This window comes from Colius striatus, chromosome 12, assembly GCF_028858725.1.
Source record: "Colius striatus isolate bColStr4 chromosome 12, bColStr4.1.hap1, whole genome shotgun sequence".
Classification (NCBI taxonomy): domain Eukaryota; kingdom Metazoa; phylum Chordata; class Aves; order Coliiformes; family Coliidae; genus Colius; species Colius striatus.
This window is the reverse complement of record NC_084770.1, coordinates 19,808,948-19,833,165: the sequence shown is the minus strand read 5'-3', so window position 1 is coordinate 19,833,165 and position 24,218 is coordinate 19,808,948. Positions and strand designations below refer to the sequence as shown.

At 40.0% G+C, this 24,218-nt stretch overlaps 1 protein-coding gene across 1 annotated transcript in view; it reads left to right on the top strand.

Moving 5' to 3' along the window:
* Positions 1-213: 213 nt before the first annotated feature.
* The window catches only part of LOC104562671 (multiple epidermal growth factor-like domains protein 6), a 191,789-nt gene continuing 167,784 nt past the window's right edge, over positions 214-24,218 (top strand). Inside the window, exons 1-4 of the mRNA XM_062005292.1 lie at positions 214-314; positions 13,785-13,919; positions 14,562-14,671; positions 16,499-16,603. Coding sequence (XP_061861276.1) covers positions 214-314; positions 13,785-13,919; positions 14,562-14,671; positions 16,499-16,603 — 451 coding nt within the window. The remainder of the gene's footprint in view (positions 315-13,784; positions 13,920-14,561; positions 14,672-16,498; positions 16,604-24,218) is intronic.

The following is a 24,218-nucleotide window of genomic DNA, read 5'->3' as shown; positions in this document are numbered from 1 at the left end:
GCGGGACGCGGCGGCCGCCCCCGCCCCGGGCAGCGCGGGGGGCCGGCGGGGGCGGGCCGGGGGCGGGCCGGGGCCGCCCGGCCAGTGGCGCGCCTCGCCGCCGCTTTAAATGATTTGGAGGGCTGGTAGCGGCTGCTGCTGCTGCGGGTACTGCTGCCACTGAGCCTCGGCCGCCAGCCCTTCCCTCTTCTCTCCTCTCCGTTCGGCGCGGCGATGGGCGCGGGGCCGGCCTGCCCGTACCTGTACTTCTGCCTGGGCTGGGCGCTGGCCGCCCGGGCGAGCGGCGCGACGGAGCCGCGGCTGCAGCGGGGCATGTGAGTGGGGCGGAGCGGAACCGAGCGGGCGGGGGCCGGGGCCGGCAGCCGCTTTGTCTCCCGCGGGGCAGGAGCCAGCGCTCCCCCGGCCCCTCGCGAGGTGTCCCCTCTGAGCAACGCTCGATGGTCACTGCGGTTCGACCTCGCGATACAGAAAGTTTATCTGGGTGTGCCTTGAACTTGCCCGAGCGCCCTCCGCAGCGTAAGCTGCTGATCCCCGGAGTCACTCGTGAGACTCGCAGCCCCGGAGGGAAGGCGGGCGGGCTGGCTTGACTTTGATTCGAGATCTGAAGTGAGCTTCAGAGAGTGCATCGGTATCACTGAGTCTGTTTCTTCCTTCTCGTTTAAAAAGAGAAGGGATGGCAGAGCTGAGCCTTATGCAGCTGCATCACTCTGTGCTTTCTGAGGGGCTACGGTGAGCTTTACCTGGTGGAGAAGAGCAGTAGAGAAATGAGGGTAATAAAATGTAAATTCAGTCGGAAGGAAGAGAGCCCACGAGCAGACAGAGGCGAGAGCGATGGGAAGCATCCTTCCGCAGCTGTAAGCACAGCGCGTTTGCAGACACAAAGGGGTTAGTTCCATGTGTGTACGTACTGGTGCTGATGCAGAAGGAAGTTTCTGTGAAGTGTTTCGCATGACGTGAGCAGCAAATGTTCATTGTTGTAAATGTAGTGTAACTTTTTTTTTTTTTTGGCAAGAGACACTTTTCTGGTCTTTCCAAAGTGGACTAGCTGACAGCATGCACTAAATCTTACAGTTTACGCTTTTGCTCATTGAAATGGAGAACAACATTTCTTGAAACTGTTCTTTGCATTGTGTCAGGCACCTTTTTCTCTCCACAGCCCCTCGTGTGTTTTTAAGGAATGTCTGTTGTGTTGTCATGCCTCTTCTATCCATCTCTCCCCTCCAGCAATCTGACTACAGCCTTTTCAGAGGTCTGTGTATAGCCTCTTTTATCTTCCTGTCTGTTTTGACTTAATTTCATCTCACTCTTTTATAATTAATGTGTCCTCTGGTTTGTTTTTTTTTTCAATTTAATTATTTCTTCTGTCACAGAATTGAAATGTCAAAGCCTATTGCTCCTTGGTTTTCTCTGCAGTATCAAGTATCTATTTATTAGAAATGCTTTTAAGGTGGTTGATATTACTCCATTTTGCTGGAGCACTAAGTAGTCATCACAGTGTTTAGAGAAGTCAAGTTCATTTTCTAGTAAAGCATTTTTTCTTTTCTGAGAGTGCTGTGTGTTTCTTTCAGCCTTGCTTCTGTCTGTATAAGCAATTACTCTGTCATGAGGAAGAACACTGTTGGCCTTCATTAATCTGTTTGCATTTGACATAAGTAATAACTATGATGCTGCATTTTTGAAGCTGCTGGTGGTATTAACTGAATTGCCTCCAAACAATTCTTGTTTGCTTTTACCTTTTTAAATGTAGTGCAAGAATACAGGAAACATCCCTTTCTGGAAGTGATACTGTGAGGATATTACTGTTGGGCTGGAGTCATTGGGAGCAGCTGGGCACTATTAGCCATTGGCAATCAAATAATACCCACTCCCCCATACCCCTAGACCTGTGGCAGAGCCTCAAGTGCTTTTCCCAAGAGTCACATTCCTGCAATGACTATAGTTGTTGTTGCTTTTCCTGAGCTAGGGCAAGTATAAGTATTGCTCCAAACTTACTTGATACTACTTGGGGACTTTGTAAACAGAAATATATCATTATGCCTTAGGAGGAAACCTGCCAGCTTTCATGAAGAAACAGTGAAATGTCCAAAAGGACACTTTACACAAATCACCTTTTTCAAGTAAATCTATCTCGTTCTTTTGACACTGGTCATCTGCAGTCAATGGGATAAGAACTACAAATGTGTCCTCTGGAACACACAATGCCATACCAGTCCTTCCTTTTGCTTTCATTTGCTGTTATGATTGAGATCTTATGTGGCTGAGCATACATAGGACATTCTCCATAATTGTTTTTGTTCTGCTGCTAACTTGAGTATTTGCCCTTAGCTAAAAATGCAAGAGATGTGTGTGGATGTTGGTATTGTGCTTCCAAGCCCCCTGAGGAGATTTAATGTAGAACAGATTATAGGATGACTAGCTATTTCCATCAACTGTGTTTCCAGACAATTAGCCCTCTATCTTTTATTAGAAGTTTAGAGAACACTGGAAGGACCAGAGAACTAGTATGCAGTTTACATTGAAAAAGCGTAGTACTGAGGCCTTGAAATAAGGAATTAGCCATCTCACATCATAATGCACATTTTTAGCAGTTCATTTGAGCCCTGTAGTTCAAAGTTGGAGGATATGATGACATTGGATGATGTGTGGTTATTTAGCGTTGAGTTTACTTGCTTCACAGTAGGCTGGGGGTACTTGTAGGACAGTGTAGAAAGAGGAACTAAGAGTAGAGGGCATGAGTTGCTGCTAGAAGTGAATCCTCTCCTAGAGAAATATTCCCCTACAACCTACAAGATTTAGAAGTGCAGATGTTTGCTCTTAACTACTCCAGCTTTTTGCTCTATATTATGTAGCTATGAGGCATGTGAAAAGAACCCCCTTTGTGTAGGTCCAGGATGACATCTACATGGCCTGATTCAGTTTTAGAGGCTCCAGTCACAATCTTGCAAGAAAACTATTTTGTTTAGATTTATTTTTGACTCCTCAAATGTTTCAGCTGCATATTTTCACTCTATCCATCAGCAAGTCAATTTAGTCACTTTCCAAGAAACACCTGGATTTAGAGCTGTATTCCTGGCTGGGAAACTTGTTTTCTAGCTTCTTCTATAGGGCACTGTAGGCTTGTTTGTGCCCTTCCAGATAAATAATACTCCCAAAACCAAAATCTAGCATTCAAATGGTATCTACACTTGCAACACTTACACATGGTTCTCTAACTCAGCCAATTATTGGGCTACAAAGGTACAGTACTCTTTTTCCACCATGTCTCACTGAACAGATGCAGTTGTGGCCACTGTTTCAAAGCAATGGAAGTAGAGTTTACACTTAGGTATAACTAAAAAGGTCAAGTCCACCTTTTTGAAGGTGAACTACTGTTATACAAAGCGCTTCCATGTGAGGAGATGCTTCTGGATTTTGATTGCTGTGGTGGAACAAATTGCATGTAATTTCCAATATGTTGGAATGCAAGTGAAGGGAACAAAATAGCACAAAAAATGCTTCTATGAAGTATATGGTGATAGAGCTTAAACTTGGACCCTGGAGTTTTGTTGTAATACTGTCCAAATGATGTGAAAAGTAGGCAGTGTAATCATTTCTCAGTGAGAAATGGTCTCAGTATATTGGCTGTTTAGCCAATACCCTATTTTCACCTCCAGTGATGCCAATTTGCAGGTGTGAGGAAAGTTTGTATTCCTAGCATTACATAAGGGCTCAAAGGATGTTTAGTTTTTGAAGCTGAAATGAGTAATGTAGTAGAATCTCCTCCTGTTTCTTTGTGATATTCTATGTTCAGAAATCTGATGGTTAAAGATTGCATTTTTTTTTTTCCTAGGGAAAATAAAGACCTCATTTGCCACAGGGATGTTTAAATTTATATCTTATATCAATTAAGTCTGAGCCTTTCTTATCACTTCTTTTTAAACCTTGTTTGAAGTGATGCTGGCAACCAAGGGTCACTGTCAAATTCAGATATAGACTACTGAATTTTACCTAACAAGGTGTTTTCAGCTGAAACCTCAAGTACTCCTTTCCAGTCCTGTCTGCCTAGAATCCATAAAGTTGCAGTGAACCTCAGTATTCTTGAACAGTAGCTATCTCAAGCCTTGGAGATTTGGATAATGTGATTCTAGTAAGCACAGTTTAAGTGCTTTCACATAAAAGTTATGGCAATCTCATCGTCTCATTCCCCCACCTCACTTCCCCCAATCCTTTAATATCCAGTAGTTCTTTCTAGGGAAGAAAAAATAAATATTGAAGGCTGAGATGGTTCTCATCTATGTGAATGTGAATATCATGCTAAACACAAACTACTTGCTAGCCTGTGCACTACAGTATCTTGCCAGCAGATAGAGCTCATGCTGGTCGGTATTATAATGCAGAATGACATTTTTCAACAGTTTACACTTAAAAGTTTCTGGTTCAGAGTTTCTAGAGAAAAATTAATTTTGAATTTTATCGTTTTAACAGGTTGTAAAGGGTTTTTTGTGGGTTTTTGGGTTTTTTCTCCCTCAGTATATTCATTAGCAGGAGACATAAAGATAGTGAATGAAAGTCATCATGCTATAGGTTTTTTTTTCTAACATGTTTTCCTGTTCTTCAGCAGGAAAATTAGATGAAGACTTCCTCCTAAAGTCTGAAATAACCATAAGACTATGAAAATAGATGCTCATAAAATGTGGTAGCCTGTAGTTGCTGTATTTATCAAAGATGAACTTGATCTTGTGATTGACTAGAAAATATTTTCCAGTTTTATAAACATCTATTTTCATATCAGAGGTATCACATAATCTACCTACAAGGGGTTTAAAAATTTACTCCCATTCACTTCTAGTGGGTTTTGGCTTCTGAAGTTGCTCTTGAAAAATGCACCCGAAGAGGGGAAGACTTGTCGTTGTTCTCTAGGCTTAATGGTGCTACTTTATGAAATGTTGGTATAGTTTAGTTATTTATGCATTCATGTATTATGTGCAGGTACTGTGTTTAAAGTAGTTTGGATTTCTAAGCAAATTGCCTGCTTTTTGCTTAAACTTTTCTTCTACATTGTTTACATCCAGTGCTGCTTATTTATCAGAATTCTAGGCACACCATGGTGTAGATAGGACAGAATATTCCATACTTTTACTGAAGAAATCTCCTGGTGAGTAGGGGTAAGATGATCTGGTAATGTAAAACCTAGTGTTTGTAATGCTCATCAGTAGAACCTCCTTTGATAGAAACGATGCTTTGGCTCTCAGAGAGTTAACAGACCATATTGCACACTCATGTTATTCACCAATTAAATACCTTCTCTCTTTGAACGCAGTTAATAGATTTCCTCCTTCTGAAATTCAAGCCTGTTATTGCTTATGTTCTCTCTAAAACCTATTGCTTTTCATTTATTCCTGAGGAGAAAGAAATTTCCTTTCATTACTGCCAAATCAAAGCATTTTAAATTGCATACTGAACATGTGCAGTCTTGGGCTCATAACTTTGGATTCCATACTGGTCTGAGTTTAAAACTAGTCATTAGTTGTTATGCAGGTGAACTTGAAATTTCTGCCTTTTGTATGAGATGGTGTGTGCTTTCAGAGGATGCATACACAGCCTGAGCTGTACACTTACCTGTACTCCTCTCTGTGCCTTTGAGCCTTCAATGAATATTTGATCTCGTGTGTGAAGAGGGAAATGTTCAAGCTGAAGTGCTGATGTGGGGTTTCTCTGCGTTCTTTAGTAGAAACACATACTGCCATCCCTTTGTAGGTCAGAACAGAACTTGGTTCCAATTCTTGCTCATGAACTTACCATACTCAGACTTGGATTTTGTGTATACAAATTAATTCGATATTGAAAATATATCATAATATCTTGGGCTATGCCTGAGAGGGAGGCTTTATAACGTGCTTTGTCTTGTAACATACAGAATTAATCTCAAATGTATGGAACACGTGTTTTGGGCCTAGTCTTTTCAGGTGAGAATATTCCTGCACAGGAAAAGAATTTTCATACACCTCAACCCTTATGATACTCTTGTCCTTCTGTTTCTAATGTCTAGTGACTAGTCTAATGTCTAATGACTAGTGCTCTCCCTGCCTGACAGATGCATCATCAGTGGTGAAAAATACAATTGCATGAACTCACTTCTTACAATTGCATTTTTTCATAAGACAAGACCTGCCCACCTTTTTTTGTCTATACAGTAACAGCAGGAATCTGTGGTTTAGAGCCTCAGTACAAGTTTGTAATCTGAAAGATACAAATGTTTGGGCAGGTTTTTAGATGATCTTTAGGGATCCCTTCCAACCCCTACCAATGTATGATTCTATGATTTACAGCTGTTGAGCAGCAATGCAAGCTTGTTAGTTGACATGTTTTTTTTATGGCTGGAAGTTACAAAAGATTTAGCTCTACCAAAACTTTTTGCTAAAAATAAAATCAAATGGGCATTTGCATCAGTGGGATCAATCTAAAGGGCTTAGGGGAGTGAAAGACTTGGAATATTTAACACTTAGAGCATTGGCGTGTAGAGGCTTTTCTGGTGTACGTTACAAACTCCTTCAAAAGTAAGCTTGCAAGAAAAGAGATTTTTTTTTTGCTTCAAGCTGTTTAAAACTCTGACATCCACAGGAAAAGCGATGAACAATGCCCAGGTACTGGCTGCCAAACTGAAACAGGATTCCACTGCCTTCTAACTAGTTACACTGTCAAGCAATGTGGCACCTGCTGTAAACAAACAAGCTTTGTCTCCTTATGACACTAGTATGACATTTTTAATGGGATTTTTAATTTATTTTAATATTTTGGTGTCCTGTCGATATTTTAGTGTCAGGTCCTCTTGTGCCGCCTTGCCAAAAGAAGCTCAGGGGTGTGTACCTGGCAGAGTTGCTGGATTGACTGTTATTGTGTACTCTTCTGCCACAATATTAATTCAGATGAGTGTAGCTAATGTGAATTTTTGATCTGGAAGTGACTCTTGCTGTTTGCTTTTTTCTTGTCATCTGAAACATCTTTGCTCAGTTTTGTCTTAGTTCTGGACAATTATTTTCTTTGTCTTGATAATGAGTATGTGCAAACTATTTCTTACCTTCCTTATATGTGACCTCCCATGTGGTCTTCTAATTACATTAGAGTTGGATCCATGGGACAGAAGTCCTTGGGTTGTCTGTAAAGCAGTCTTCATGCTGGAAGGGTTTGTGGTGCTGTAAAGCATGGCAGGCCTGGTCACTGGCAGTGATGGTTTTTACTCTTCTGGATGCTGTTCTTTAAATCACTTGCTTAAAAGTAACCCTAATATTGATCTGTGAAGGTGTGCAGGAGGCATCTAAGAATGAAAAGCACAATGGATTTAAGATGATGCTAATATCAGGTAGACTCTGCAGTTATTGTATTATTTTGGTAGTGGATTTCCTTTCTTTGCTGTAGGACTCATACAAAAGCAGCCACATTCTGAGATAATCACCTATTTTGGATACAATAGACACAAGTAATGTGCACACTTCCTTCAACACAAATGGAGACAGGTATTTGGAGGTTATTGGAACTGAATGTGGTGACAGTGTATTTGCCATCTTGTGGAAGCTTTACTTGATGCTTTATCTGATCCTGCACACACCACGTAGTGCCTGCAGAGGTCAGCCAGTAGAAGAAACTGTAAAACTGGGTGTTGCTGGGGACTGGGCGTATGAGACACTACTTGAGGAAAAAAACTCACTCCTTGATTTATAATGCAAAAAAAAAAAAGGGACTTGACAAATGATAGTTAAATGATCTGGATGTGCATGTTCACCCTATGCTTTTCTTGCTGACCAAAATAGATTATTCTGTCTTGGGGGAGGAGAGAGGATGGTTTAACAGAAACCAAACGACAGACACTGCACTTTGATAGCAGTAGGAACTAAAAATCTTATTGTTGTTATAATAGCTGAGTTGTGTAATTAATCACCTCATATTGATTTGCTCCTAATCTAGATGCAATGCACAAAGGCTGAAAGAATTCTCATGTTGTTTAGCTGCTCCATCTAATCAGAGAGAGGATGTGAATAAGACACAGCGGTGCATTAGTAACTGGTGGGCTTAGGAGAGTCTTCCGTGGTGGACCTTCGTCCACAGATTCAGAGAACAGCAGTGATAATGAGACCTAATCTAAATGAGCCTGGTGCTTACAATCCATATCCCAGAGGGCATATAAACATTACAAATATTGATACAGGATCAGTAGAGAGCAGGGATTGATTCGTGGTCAAAGGAGCAGGATGTCCTAATTGTCTCTGGTAGTGCTGATTAATTTTATCTGGGAAATGTGGGGAAATGAGCCTTAAAATAGATTATAGGGTAGAAAGGGGAGCTTGACAGCTTAAAAAGGAAGAAAAGCCTTTTCTGTCATTCCAGCCTTTGAGTTACTGTTGCTATTAAGCAATATCTATCTAGAGACAAAATTTATCTCTATTTTTATCTCTATAGATACATAACCTGTTCATTGGACTTTGTTTCCTGCTTCGGCTGTTTTCCCATGTTCAGCTCAAGTTTGCTTTTCTCTCCTTTCCACTTGGTATTTATAGCAAACTTTTAATCAACTTCCTGCTTGCATACAGCATCATGTTGCTGACCTTTTCTCTGCAGTGCTGCATATTTCTTTGTGATGCCAGCCTGCCTTTCTAGAAGTCTTTTTTTTTTATAAGCAGCTGGAGACGTTTTGCTTGGGTGTTTGGAGGTGTGAGGAAACTGAGGTAACTTCCTTGTCTGAGAAGTTTCTAGACAAAGCCATTTCTGATCAACACAAGTCTGTCTCTCTAGCAAAACCACTAGTTGCCATCACAGCAATGGAGAATTTAGCCTTGACTATAATCTTGGTTTCCTTGAGGAAAGTTCTCATTTTCAAACTAAATCTGGGAAAGCATATAGACTATGCTTTTCTAAACTTTTAATAAAGGCATAAAGGGAAGGAGCACCAACCAATTAGTGTTTTGAAAATCCAGAATTTTGACAAGTCACTTATGACAAGTTTCATCTATTGACTGTTTCATGGGAAGATCAATAGTGCTCAGGCGGCAAATTCTTCAGCTGAGGCAATGCAGGCTACAGCATCTCATCTTCCTTAAGATGTTAACAGCCTTCTGGCTTAGTGCAGAAGGTGGTGTCATTCACTTAGTCTCTGTAGAGAGACCTAAAATCAGACAGCCAAATCATTCTTTGCTTTGTATTTGTTAATGTTTTGATTTAAAGTTTGTGCTGTAGAAACCTTTAGGGATGTCTTGATGTGTGTTTGCTTGCTCACTACTATTAAATCTACCTACCTTTAGCTTCTTGATTTGAGCTGGAACAAAGAGGATTCATAGAATTTGGGATTTAATTGCCATTCAAAGAGCCAGGTGTTAGGATCACACTAGGCAGAATAAGAAAATATTCTTGTCAGAGATACAATGTGCCTTTTGAAAGGGTGGATCTGTTAGCGTTCCAGCTCTTGTGTGTTTTGTTGTCTTACCATCTCTCTCCTCTGTTCATCTCTTTTGGACCATATATCAGGAGGGTGTGCAGATACCTCTCTGTTCCCATGAGCAGATGGCCTTTGCCTGTCTTTTCCTTTGTTACAGGAAAAACATGTGCCCTTCGTAAGAGCCCATCTCTACAACATTACACACACACCTCCAAGCATAAATAAGAGCCAGCTGCACTCATACCCTTTCCAGACTTTGAGTCATGGGCAAAGATAAAACTGCAGTGGACCTCACTCAGATGATTGTAGATGTGCTGTTTCTATCATCCATTCTCTGCTATGAGTTGTAGAAAGGCTACAATCCCTTCTTAGGGGAGCTTGTTTGAGGTGATACTGGTGGTGAGGACACCTTGAGGTGGAAGACACAGAATTGCAACTCAGGATGAATGACCACTGAGGACTTCAAGGATGCTGTCTTGATGTGCAGATGCTGTGAGATGCTGGGCAGGAGAGACCAGAGTCCACTGAGCTTGTGGGCTGCTTCCTGGAATGAGTAGCAAATGTCTAGTGAGGAGAATAAGGAAAGGAGTGAGCGCAGTGAGACTTAGCCTGAATAACTGCCTCAGCCTCAGGAACTTGAGGCTTATGGGCTTCCAGAGCCAGGTTTGCTGGCTTTGTATTTAACAGATTTCCATAGGTTCATTTTTGACTGTATTTTTGTATGAAGATGCGTATGTCTTTTTAAATTCTAAACACAGGAATGATTTATATCCCACCTGGAGACACATTTAATTTTCTCTGAACTTTTCCTGTTGTGCAGTGGTTCACAGGCATCACAGCCATATGATTAGCCAAGGCTGCTCTTGCTGAATGTTGGTCTAATTATCTGTTCATTAGAATCTTAAGTCTTGAGCTGGAAGTGTGGAGGGTGCCATTGTTTAAAGGGCAGTTTCCTAATGCAAATATTAAGAGAGCTTTCTGGCTTGCCTGAGTCAGACTGACAAGCTAATAATAGCTTTCATGTTAGTCTTGGCTAACAGAGAACATCAGGATAAAAAGGTGTTAAGGGACTGGTGTATCAATCAAATCATAGAACATAATATGCATTTGTCTGTTTTGCTTGTTTTAACACTTAAACTCCCATGAAGAAAAATTTTCTGACTGCAAAAGGCAGGGGAGTAAAAATGGGACTCTCTTCTGAATGTGCCATTACATCCACTCAGGGCTTCAGGTCAGTCTTAGATGGCCTCTCATTAATAGAATGCCCTAACACAACTGTATTTTCAATAGCTGTATTCTTGTTCAAGTTTATAGGTAATGTGTCAAAGAGCAATGAGTCAGATGGCTTAAACTGGTGTGTTGCTTATGCGTGGGGGAAGTTGTGAGGATGGCTAATTGTTGGAGAGGGCATGTTTTATTTCCTGGCTTTGTCAGCAGGGGATTACATGTTATGCAATTGCTGCAATTTAATTATAGTGTAGCAGAGGTTTTGATATCTGCCTTTAAATTATCCCAAGGGCATCTAGGAGGAATAGCTTACTTTGAATAAATCTTAATAAACATATGACTTTATACTCCTAGCTTCTTTTGTTCTGAGTGCCATTTGTTCCTATTAACTATATCATAGAAGTCGATACAGCTATTCCTGGAAACATGGCAATATCACACGAGTAAGAATTTATAGGATGGGCTCAGTGTGTCATTACAACAATTGCCATCTTCTCTCCTTTTATTTGTGGGAGAGCAATGCATATGAATGTACCTTTCTCTGGAAAGTTTTAGGCAATTCTAATAAAAGGAAATATGCATGAATTATCAGTACATGATGTTCTATTCACTAGAGGGAGAGTCATTTTAAAAAGCCTGCTAAGTGAGGCATGGTTGCTAAGTAAGGCGAGGGTTTTATTAGACCAACTGACGTAATGGAAAAAAAAGCAGGCAAGATTTTGGGCATACAAAGACCTCCTTTGGATATGAAACAAACAGCAGACTCTGCACTAAGAATGGCTGGGGAACAATTGCTCTGAACTGAAGCTAAATATGTTAAATGGTGAGGTAATTGGAGAGGAAGGGTGAGCTGGGACATATGGGAAGGATTGCAAGTAATGGAGACAACATGGGAACTGGAAGGAAGGGTAGCTTCTTGAGGAATTTAAGGCCATCTGAAACAATGCTGCTACTGTCTCCTGTTTTGCTTCATGATGCTGGCAGCTACTGCTAGGGCAAACTCAAGGAATGGGAAATGAGGAGTAGTATTGAAAGTGGACTTTGCAGGGGAAGAGGAAGAACATGGAGCAACTTGGGAGATATGTCCACTGGAAGCATGGAGATGCACAGGATGATGAAAATGAGTAGTTCCTCCACAGCCTGTGAGGAATGGACATTCTAATTCAAGAAACTAATTTCTGCCAAGTAGAAGGTTTCTAGGACAAGTGTGCTCTTTGCTTTTTCTGTAGTGGTAGAAGGCAACCAGAGCATACAGCTGTGGGCTTTCTGTTCAGGACTTCATTTATGTAGGTTACATGGAATTCCTGAGGGAGTAGTTGGTTTGTTTTCAGATCTGATCTGTTTCTCTATTGAAGTGTCCCTGTTGGGCAAAGGTCCTCTTTACCTTGAGGCTGCAGTAACTCTCAGCTGTGGAACTGCAGTACCTTTGGGAGATGTGGCTGGATTTCCCATTCTGGATGTGCTTTGCATGACCACTGGCCTCTGCAGAGAGTCTTCTGCACAGTACTGGGAATGTTGTAGAGTGACTTTGATCTAGGCAGGCAGGGTTTCTTTTAAGTATTTAGCTCATCAGTAAAAATGATTGAGCTTATAGTTCCTGTTCTGCATGGGCTTAATTTAATGATGTTGGTAAACTACCTAAAGACCTGCAGATGAAAGATGTGCTTTTCTTATTAAAAGGCTACCTTGCAAGGTATTCAGCCACCATAGGGAGCTGTGAAGTACTTTGGACCTCTGAGATAAAAGGCACTGTAAATCTTGGGTGAGATATCATTAGTCACACTGGATATTGTTAATAACTTTACTTCCAGGCAGCTGTTTTGCTAGAACAATTATCTATCTTATTAATAAAAAACCCTGTGTGTTTTCCAGCACAGATTCACAGTCATACCTCTGATTGACAGACAAAACGAGTGTGTCAGTGTATTACTCTCTTTGTTACACTTTTCAACTTGAGATCCTTCTTCAAGCTAATCTGGGGACACAGGTGCAGACTGCTGGGTACTTTTCACCCAAGTTGGATATACAAGGTCCCTATTTCTCCTCTGCATGTTAGTCATTGAGGTTTAAATTTGCAAAGCCTCAACAGCAAGAACAGGCTGTCTTGTGGAACTGATGATTTAATTATTATGTTAACAATCTGTAAACTACTCAGAGAAATCACTAATTTCATTTTTGATACAGTAGGCTCATTTAAATGAGGAAAAAAGCCCCATGTTCTGTGGCTTCAGAACTTGCATGTTTTATGCAGTTATCTTCTGGCATGCAGTACTTCCTAATTTACACCAGGGCAAAGCAGAATAAGGCTGACAAAATATCTGCAACACCATCAACATGTATCTTTTTTTCCTTTTGACCCTCCATACCTCCTGCAATCCAGCTTTTTTGTATCTAGGGATAGGTAGCAGGACGAAGATTACATATCATCTTAGAAAGCAACGATGTTATTTTGGTCTTATCATTTTAGGAATAATCAGCAGAGAACTGCAGTACTTCCTCTTATGAATTTCATGTGCTTCCCTGAGGGAACTGATAGCAAAGGAGATCTTTTAGAGAATACACATTTTCCACAATAATAGTTCAGTTAAATTGTATCTACCCTTGAATCAATGGTAAAGTTTCCATTGCCTATGGTGGAGCCTTGAATTTCATTGTGATGATGTCCTGTTTCCTACAGGAAAGACTAATGTTATGGAAAGAGAGCTAAGAATGTCTTCTGAATTGTCAGTCCAATCCTGCTCTGACACTTTAGCTCACATTTTCTGGGAACAACAAACAAACAAACACGTTTCAGTTGTGGGGCCATTCATGTTAAAACTACAATCAGGAATGTGTTCATGCTCGTGACTTATGCAACCAGTACATTACATTAATGTTGCCTCCATTATGTCTGTGGACCATTTGCTATTCTGAAATCGTTGAATCATGATTTGTCAGATGTTTATGGACATTGTATTTTTTTGTAAGAGAGCTGTTTGGTCAGTTCAAGGGGAAAAAAAGTCATGGAACTACAGTATTTTTAAATAACAATATAAAATCCATTTCAAAGTGTCATGAACTGTTATATATAGCATAATTTTATGGATATTTGTCTAGACTTGTAAATTTTGTGCTAGAAATAATAAAGTATACATTTTTTCTTTCCCTCAAGGCCAAATGTTTGTCCAGTGCTAGAGCTGGCACTGGTAGGGCACCAACAGCCATGTGTTCAAGCCTTTAGTCGCATGGTCAAGATGTGGAAACAAGGTTGTGCAAAGAGGAGATGGTGTATGGGCTATGAGAGAAGGTAATATGTTATCAATCATTAGAAACTGATACTGAGCTTTGTGCAAGATCTTAACTTCTTTTTCTGAGAGAAATTGTAAACTATTTCATGTGGAATATGTGTGACTTAGTTATGGATATAGTTAGTGTCCTCCTGAGAATGTTATTGCTGAGTTGGAAAGTGTGGATTTTGGATTGTTTTCTTCTATATTTTGAGTGGGTCATGAACTTCTTGGCTGGCTTTAGATCACAATTTTATATTATCAGAAAATGTTCCTGTCTCATCCTTTTTCAGGTGAAGTCTAGCTGTCAAGTCATCTACTTTGAAAAATTGAACTTCTTTCTATTTCTGTCATGCTTAGAACTGATGGGAGATGTGACTCCCCCAACAGCTAAAACCAAAAGTGATTGCAAAACAAAATCATTCACCTTTGACTAGCCTGAATAGAAATTGATCAGAAAATATGTGGCCATAGTGTATTAGAGCTATTGGATGTTATCAGGATGCATTTTGCTCCATTTGCCTCGTTTTTAACAAGAACTACTGATAGGGGCTGAAGAAATTAATAATAAATGTGACATATGAGTACAGTTTGTTACTGGTGAAGTGTGAATAAGTGCAACAGCAGTTGTAATCGTTCTTTTAAACTTACTGTCTCCCAAGGTCTGCGTACTACACAGTTTACAAGCAGATGTATAGGATGGAGCATCAGACTGTCTATAAGTGCTGCCCTGGATGGGTCCAACATGACAATGAACCTGGATGTTTGCACTGTAAGTTGATGGCAAAACTATGACAACCTGAGAGATGACATCATTAGGCCTTACTTTCCTATGATGCTTACTTCTAGAAAGATGTTGCTTGCTATTTGTAACTGGGCTTTCCAGTTCTAAAGAGGCAATTTATTGATGAGGGAAGAAACTTCTTTTAAAAACATGTATAATACTTACAAGTGCCAAATATCTTTGATTTTAATTGAAACATTGGATGCTGAATTTCTAATGGTAGTTGTTGCAGTGTGTTTGTGCCAGCCTGGCTTTATCAGGCCAACCAAATTTATTGCTGTTACCCAAATCATGCAAAGAAATCTGTAAGGCACTTGTTTCTTGGATGCAGCAGTCATTGCAGACTGCTTTTGGCTTTTTCACTGCTGCTGTTGCCATTGAAGCAATTGTGGTTCTACCGAACAGTTCTCCATCAAATGAGAACTCCATTCCATCAGTAACTTCTTGTCATGATTGGGTGTTTTCCTGAAAGATGGAATGTAATTTAAATGATAAGGAAGCACTTTAGCCACTGTCAACAAAACATGAGCAGAAGATAGCAATCTACTAGGGATTTAGTTTTCTTCCTGTTTTGTCAGTAATTGTGTTTTCTGCATGAAAGTTAGCATCTGTTCCTGAGTGTTTTTCTAAATACCAACTTGAGGGTTGCATTCAGAGAGCTTGCTTTTGTTTGCCTCTTTGTAGGTAAAAAAAACCAAACAAACCAAAAGAAGCCTGAGAGGTATTCTTGTTAGTTTCAGTCTGAATCCCACATATTTAGAGTGCACCTGTTTAATTGTAAGAACTCAAAGATGTGTTTACAATCTCTATTTTAAATTCTAGTGTAAAAGAATAAAATGCATCTGAACACCAATGGCAATAGGAAATTCTTTTCTTCCTGTAAGAGAAGTGCAGACCTGCTTTGAAGTCTTTAAAGCACCAAAGGGGTTGAATTATTCTTTTATATTGGATACTCTTTGCAAGTTGGCTCAAGCATGTGGAGTTTAATTTATTGTAAATCATGTTGTGCATTGGGGGAAGAGATATATTGTAATCTGCTGGACATCTGGGGTGGTTTAGCCAGGTGTCCACCAAGTCATAAAATTACTCCCCCTCCTAAACTAGACCGGAGAGGGAGAGAAATATAATGAGCGGTTTGTGAGTCGAGATAAGGACAGAGAGATGGTTCAGCAATTACTGTCACAGGCAAAACAGACTCAACCTGGGGAGAAAAAGGTTTGATTTATTAAAGGAACAATAAGAGCAGGGAGATGAGAAATAAAAACTGAATCTTAAAACACCTCCTCCCACCACCTTTCTCCCTAAGCTGAGTCTGTTTTGCCCATGACACTAATTGCTGAACGATCTAAGGGTCCTGCTCGTTATATTTCTCTCTCTCTCTCTCTCCTGTCCAGTTTAGGAGGGGGAGTGATTTTATGTCTTGGTGGACACCTGGCTGAACCACCACATCTTTTAGTACCTCAGTGTTTCTTAACTGTTTGGTGCAATATTCTCTAGCAGTTCATCTCTTCTTTCACTCTGGATTCAGGTAATGCTTTGAGTCCGAAGAAATTGTCTTCTGCATCTGAAGCATCTTCAGGTTAAACTGCATTACTTTAGTCTTATTTTTGTTCAAGTTAAATTTCTTCATATCAACATGGTAGTTATACCCATGATAGCAAGCTCTATTGTGGTCTAACCTTTTCACTTAAAAACTGGATTTTTTTCTTATTTGGAAGTTTATTACAGCAGAATTATGACAGGAATAGGCAATTTTGGAGGATCCTTGGCACCAGATCAACAAAACCCCCTTGTTTCATTCTGTTTGTGTACTAGTGCTGTGCACTGTTGGCACTTGCTTCAATGGAGGGAAATGTTCTGAAGAAGGATCCCAGATGTGCCAGTGTCCTGTGGGATTTCAGGGTCCTCGCTGCCAGTATGGTGAGTCAAACATCAATTATCTCAAATGCATCTGGTGTTTGGGTAAAGTGCTTGTATAACAGTATTTAACACATTACTATCTTATTAAGGTTAACTTAAAGCTGCTTTTGCTACACTCTGCTCATTTGGTCATTCATTTTTTTTCCAGAACTTGTCTTTTTTGGTATTGAGTTTTAATGAAGCAAGATGAAAATTTAATGTGATTGGTATCAAATGTGTTTGTGTAATGGATAATACCATTTGTTATCAGCAGTGGTGTCTAGTGAAATATCTTTCTATTGCTTCTAACCTTATGTCTTCTTGTGGTGCTTTTGCTAATTTTCTCAGCATTGCTTTTGCCCTCGTGAGAGTAAATTGAGTCAAAGCAGCTTGAGCAGTAGACAAAGAACGTAGCAAATGAGCTAACTGTATGTATTCATGGGATTCCTTTTGGTGCATCTGAAAGAAGGAAGGCTGGTTTTACAGATAACTGCCAAATATTTCTTAGTATTTTGGAAATAATTTATGCATCAATCCTTCATTTCAATAACTGTGTTGTAGCATATTCTAGACTAAATTCTGTGTGACTCAGACTATCAACCACTCTCAATGGGAGTCTTTCTCTCATATGCTGGTTCACAATCTGATAAAGCCACAATGAGTTCTCCTGTAATTTGTGACCTAAAACCATCATATACTGTGTAAAGCTCTCCAAAATTATAGAACTGTATCTATTTGACTCCTTAAGGAGGTGAAAAAAGTCATTCCTTCAGAGTAGGCTGTGATTGGGACAAAGGATTTCTTTTGTATTGGGCAAATGATAATTTCCTTTTCAACTGAAGCACGTTGTGTTTTGTTCAAAGAAAAGTGGATTTTTTAATATTTAAGTTTTTCACTTTTAAATTCTAAGACATTCACATCCTCACCTGGCTTCTCTGGGATGAAATAGAAGAAATGTAACGACTGTTTACAGCAATCCCTTTGAGAGCTGAAAAGCTAAGCTTGATACAGGGCTTATATCAGGCTTGTTTCATATTCTGATCTCTGGGCTTTACCAAGGTTTAGGTAATAAACAAGATCTTCTGTGGGCTCCCTGCACCAAAGCAGCTGTGTCTGTAGCAGCCTCCTCAGTGAAGGTAATAAAACAGTTGGAGTTGCATCAGGCACGGTAAGTGAGAAAATGCAAGAAGTCAACAAACAGTGTAAGAGGACTGTTGTACTGATACCTGGTAACACTTCTCATTTATAAGCATTTATCTAAAATGCACAGCTTTTCACCATGGAACTGCTGCTGGCCTCAGACCCCACAGCATGTCAACATCTGCTTTCAGACAATATTGATTCAGTTAAGCAGACACCAAGGAAAATGTTGTAGTTGTGTGTTTCTTTACTACACATAGAATCAACAAGTTTATACATGTAACTGGTATGAACCAGAGTGATACCAATGCACGTTGGTTGTTACTGCTGTAGAGCTGCTGCTTCAAGGCAAGCAGGCTCAGGATCTCTAAGTAGCCCATAAAATAAGCTTTTACCAAACAAACTATAAGCCTCAGCAAAATCTAAACCATCTTTGCTAGTCTTTTGACTTTCCTTCAGTTGCTTGGAAATAACTACAGCACTAAGGCATTTCCAACAGGTAGATTATGTGGGTGCAGCATGTGGGCAGCACAGGTCAGATTTTCAAACTGAAAGAAGATTGTGTGGTCTCTATTTCACAGGTTGGTGACTGCAGATACTGTAAAAACAATGTGAGATATCCTGCAGCTCTTGATCTTTGCAGTTGGGTGGAACTTTTATCTTGGTGGTTTGTCTGCTTTCTATTGATTCCTGAGGTTTGAGTGGAATTCCAGTAGTCATCATTTTCAGGGTTTTTTTTCAGGCAGCTGCTATCACAGCCTGACAGGAGTGAGTTTATAAATTAAACTCTGAAGGGAAAAACCTCCTTTTTTTTTTTTTTTACCTGAAAGAATGTTATAGACCATTCACCTGCCTAACAAAAGCAAGATAACTTAGGGTGTAAGGCCTCTTAACTGTTGCAGGTGTCTCCAGTCAGATGTTTGAGGTTTGTATCATTTGTTGTACTCTGCAACTGGCAGCTATAGCCTCTCTTTCCCTGCCTGATGGTAGAATATTGCTCTTTTAAAGCAGCTTGGATTTAATGTGACTGCATTGCTTAATGGTAGTATATTGTGGTGTAGAGTGATCATTAAGTCTAGTTTGTCCCCTCCTCTCTACTTGCTTATGCAACCTAATGGTAGAATAAACTGGTTTCTTTACAATACTTAACCTGAAGGAAACACACTCCCCTACCAGTGTCTTTTGCTTTGAGGATTCATTGGAACAGATGAGGGCTAGGAAGACCATAGTTTTTGGGCACACGTGCTATAAAATGTAAGTGGAAAGACTATATCTTGTCACTTTGGGTGTTGTGGCCTCTTTTCTCCTGACTTTTTGAAGACATCATGTGGTGTTTTAGCAGCCTGTAACATGGCTTTATTTCTGATTAGATGCTGAAAGGGATATGATTACTGTAACAAACTTTATGTAATTGTGGATAGAAATGCATTATTGGATCTCTTGTATACCTCACTCCATAGTTTTATTATTTTACCCACACAAGCAACAATAAAAACTTAGAAGAAAGATTTATGAGTGAAATGGTCGAGCTCTTCATACAGCCATTACAAGGATTCAGTAACAGATTGAGCTGTCTCTTTCATTGTCTGCTGCAATTTGTCTTTCAATAATAGACTTATATCAATTACAATGTAAACTTGCAAGCTGTGTTTCTTTCTATTTTCTTAACTTGTTTGGAAGATGAGATTCCCACTTCTCTAGATCCCAGTGAAAGGGAGGGAAGACTTCTAACAAAGAGGTGCTAAAACCCAGCATATGTAATAGAATCTGCTGCAGAGGTGGTTTCATTGTTATTCACTAGTTGTCCTAGTAATCTTGTTCAAAGACTGGTAGCCACCTGAGCTGGACATGGAAGTAAATTAATTTCATTTAGGTTGTTTAATTCAACCCTGGAACTTGTGCTTGGCCATGCAGCTAGTGAAAGCATTTGAAATTCTCCAAACAAGGGTAACTTTATTTACTCCTCATGTACATAAAATTACTTAATGCAAAATGAAGGTTTAGTTTTGACTCCAAACGTTTATCTTCAAGCCTCAAGTTACTGCTGGTTTTACCAAGTGCCTCCCACTGGTTTTAATACTTAAAAGTGAAAGCAAGGGAGAGAACTGAACAGGCTTTATTATTTCATGACTGAAACAAAATCCTGGTGTTACAAAGGTTTAGCAAGAAGGTACTATAATTAGAAAAGAGTAATTACAATTGAGCATTTCTGAGATGATGGGTGCTACCAGAAGACATTTAAAAGTAGATGGGGAATGACCAGGGCAGTCCTGTCAGGAAATTAATCTTTTGGTGACATGTTTGTCATCTTAGCTTAATCATTTGAAGAAAGCTGAACACAATATTCCAGTGTTTAACAGATTGAGTGTTGATATCATTAAATTTTACACTGTAATGGCTGCTGTAATGCAGGTGGAATTTTCAAGTCTCTTATACTGCCTGATGTAGATTACTAAAGACTGTGTGCTTGGGAAGCATTTACCTCATCTTGAGAGGCAGTGTGGTCTGCTGAATAGAGTACTTGCCTGATATTTGAGATAAGAGCTTTGTTTTTCACCTGTTACTGACCTTGGATAGTAGTTCAATAACTTTTTAGCAAATTATACAACTATGCTTCAATTTCTTTGTATATGGAATGTTGGTAGTGATAGCTCATTCCTTTGTAAAGTGCTTTGAGACCTAAGTAATTAAGCATAAGATAATAGCATTGGAATGTGTATATAAAGGCAAAATGCACACTGCATGGGTAGCTAAAATGAAATGCTTATAAGAGAGATATTCATCAGTTCATTGACTAGCTGTCAATCTCTTCCTTAACTCTGGTCACACACTATTAAGATATTGAACTATATAAAGATTCTAGTAAACAAAAATGTCAGCAGCTCCTAGTCCAGGTAGATGAGAATTTATGCTGCTCAATGACTTAAAATAAAGGTGTGGGGTTTTTTTTTTTGAAACAGTTGACTAAAATGACATAACTTTTGATGTATCTTTTTGCACCTAAAAACACCCTCCCATTCACAGGAGGGAAAAAATCTTCCATTTTCCTCTAGGAAATATTTCTTCCTGCAAAGAGTTATTTGGTAAAACTTCTGATTAATGTCCTCTCTGCCATTCTGGTCTCTTGAAGAGATGCTTATTTTCTTCTTTGAGACTGAAGACCTAGAAAAGCCTTCCAGGCAGTATATACCCGTGAAAGTGCTATAAATTTTCATTCTTTAGGTCACTTAAAATAGCAAGCTTAAACCTCCCATGGACCTGTTGCCCACAGATGTGTCCAGAGTGCTGCTGAAAGGGAAGCCCTCAATATTCTCTTGGGTTCTGCTGTTCTGGTTTCATATTTCAGCCATGAGTCCTGTGTGGTTTTACCAAACAATTTTTTACATGAAAATTTTTCATTAGCCAATAGGGAGAGTAGAAGAGGATTGTGAAAAGATTAGTTATGTTTACATTGTTTTAGTGCATGTAATTTCTTTAAGATAATCAGTTGTGGTTTTTCTCTCCTAGCACAGTCATTCTTCTCCTCCAAATGACTTGGTCTCACTGCAAGCCAGTCATGGCAAGGGAAGCAAAGGTGACTGATTAGAGTGCTCAGGATAGAAAGGTTCCTATCCTCTGGTAGAAAGAGATCTTGTGATCATTCTCTTCTCCTAGTGGTACTTGCTCTTCTGTTCTTCTGCTCCTTTTCAGCAAACAGGGCAACTGATCCATCAGTCATGTATTGTTTTCTTGGGCAACAATACTTTTCTGTTCTCATGATTGAGAAGTGCTGGCTGACAGAAAATATGAAGGTGCAAGATGCTTTTGGTCCTTTATATGTCAGTAAAAGAGCACCAGCAGCTTGTGAACTCTTGACAGCTTGAGAGCATCCTATTGGCTTGGTATGTGCTGAAGCACTTCAAAGTTGTGCAGCCGCTTGTGCCTGCATTAGGAGCTGTGGTAATGAGTCTCTCTTTCGGCACTTGTCACAGTAGTAACAGTGCTGTTGTAAGGGTGTATCCAAACTGCTTCCAAGTAGTGAAATTTGAAAATGTGAGCATGTTTTAAACAACAAACACAGCTAACAAGGTCTGTTGACATGTTTCATATCATCAGAAGTTGAGCAGACCATGGCAGTTCCTTTCTGTTTGTAATGTGTGAACCACACAGGAGAGACAAGCAGCATGAGGCAGCTTCATATGATGGTGCTTTACTGTCTTATACTTTTCATGTGGCAGGTTGTTTGTGGTGAGCAACTAACGCTTGATGTTGTGTTAGAGAAGGAGTCACTGCTGATCTCAGCCAGTTCTAAAGCAAATCATTCTAATTCAATGACATAGCAGTCTTGGTTATAAACCACCTTGATAGAAACTGGTCGTATTACAAATGCAAGACCCCTTGATGTAGATCGAGTGATAGGAGATCCCAGCAAGTATTTATCCCTTTGCTGTAGTTCTTTCAAACACTGAAGATTTCACAATTCCTCTAAAACTGTTTCAAAGACTGTTTCAGGTGGTTGGGTTTTTTTTTTGAAGTGTTCTACTACCTAACATACATTTGAAAAATCCCACTTAGTTAACTTACTTTATCTGTTTTGAAATTTAAAGTTCAACTTCAGTTGGCTAGACAACTCTGCCATGCTAAAATTGCTAGGTACGTCTTTGTATGGCATAGCAAATTGTATGCTTAAATCGTGTAGTGTGGTCCTGTAGGCAAGAAAGTCAACCAAAAGGAGATCTAGAACTCTGCTCAGCCTAAAATAAGGATGACCTGTTCATTTTTTCCCTTTGTGAGTGAACTATTTCATATGAAGATACTCCTGTTATTATCCATGCCAGTCATCTTAATCTGCATCTCTTTACCTTCCTTGATATTGTTTGTAGCACACTGATATTGGGTGAGTTTGTACTAAATACAGCCTTTGTTTTATCAGCACATCTTCAACCTCTGTCAGCTTAAAGTTGTCAGGGCTAGATTGCTGTCATGCTGTCACAACTGCATTTGTTTTGATGCTTCTTGTGCAATCTGCTTCTTTGTGACCTTGGAACCTGCTATCAGGACACTGTGTGTTCCTGCCTCAGGTGGGACTGTGAAGCATCACAAGATCTACAAATCCAGTTTTGGCCTTTGCAGAAGTGGTATAAAAGCTTGACAGCACTTAGAGCTTCCTTTGTGGCACAGAAGTCCAGAGACTCCATAAGCACAGAAGCAACTGAGATTCATGTCAAAAGCAGACGAGAGTGTGAAAGATGAAAGTATGCTGTCCTTCACTTCAAAAACAGCTTCAGATCTCATATCTGTTCAAAGGAGAGACAATACTTGTGTGATTTGTAAGAATATTAGGGCATGAATCACTTGAAATAGTGAGATGAAGATATTCACCTCTGTCAAAGTAGTGTGAGTGTTCAGAGGAATAACAGAGGTACAGACACAAAGCCAGCACTTCCCTTGCTCTGTCATAAGAGCCTGATGTTTTATTTGGTCATTTTTAGTAACTGGGATGTAGCACAAGATATATGTAACTTAAGGAAGTACTTCAGAATGGATGCCTGAAGGAGGCTGTGACTCTGTGGGAAGCCCACCCTGAAGCAAGTTCCTGGCAGGACCAGGGAGTCTGGGGGGAGAGAGGAGCCCAGGCCAGAGCAGATTTGCTGTTAGGACTTGTGATCCTGTGAGGTACTCAGACTTTAGCAGTCTGTTCCTGAAGGACTGTTCTTCCAGTGGATGACCCATGATGGGGCAGGGTGTGAGGAGCTGCCCCCATGGGAGACCACGTGCTGGAGCAGTTTGTGAAGAATTGTAGCCCATGGGAAGGACCCATGCTGGAGAAGTTGGTGAGGGACTGTCTTCTGTGAGGAGGGATCCCACAGTGTAACAGTGGGAAGTGTGAGGAGGCCTCTGCCTGAGAAGCAGCAGCAGCAAAGTCCACCTATAATGAACTGACCACAACTCCCATCCTCTGTGCCACTGGGGGAGAAGGAGGGAGAGTCGTGGAAAGGAGTGGTAGGGGGAGGCGTTTTAAGATTTGACTTTCTTTCTCACCTCCCTGCTCTGTTTTGATTGTTAATAAATCAAACCATTTCTCCCCAAGCTGAGTCTATTTTGCCTGTGACACTAATTGCTGAGCAATCTCCCTGTCCTTATCTCAACTCTCTCCCCTGTCCAGTTTAGAAGGGGGAGTGATAGAATGACTTAGTGGGCATCTGGCACCCAGCCAGGGCTAAACCACCATAGTCTTTTTTACTGAACAATTTTAATTCATGATTTGGCAGGAGCTAATTTGGATAAAAACTAAGTTTAGAAAGGATTTTATATGAACCAAATGCTTTAGGCATTTTTAAGTGGTTAATAAAAAGTATTTGCAAGAGGAAAATATGCCAACAGACTTTTTGCTGTTTAAAATTAGTACATTAATAGGAGCAGTTATTTATAGTTAGTGAACTGAATTGATAGTTTTTTTCTTTCATGGCCTAGAGTACTTGGAACCAATCGATCTCATCTTGTCTTACTTGTAGGA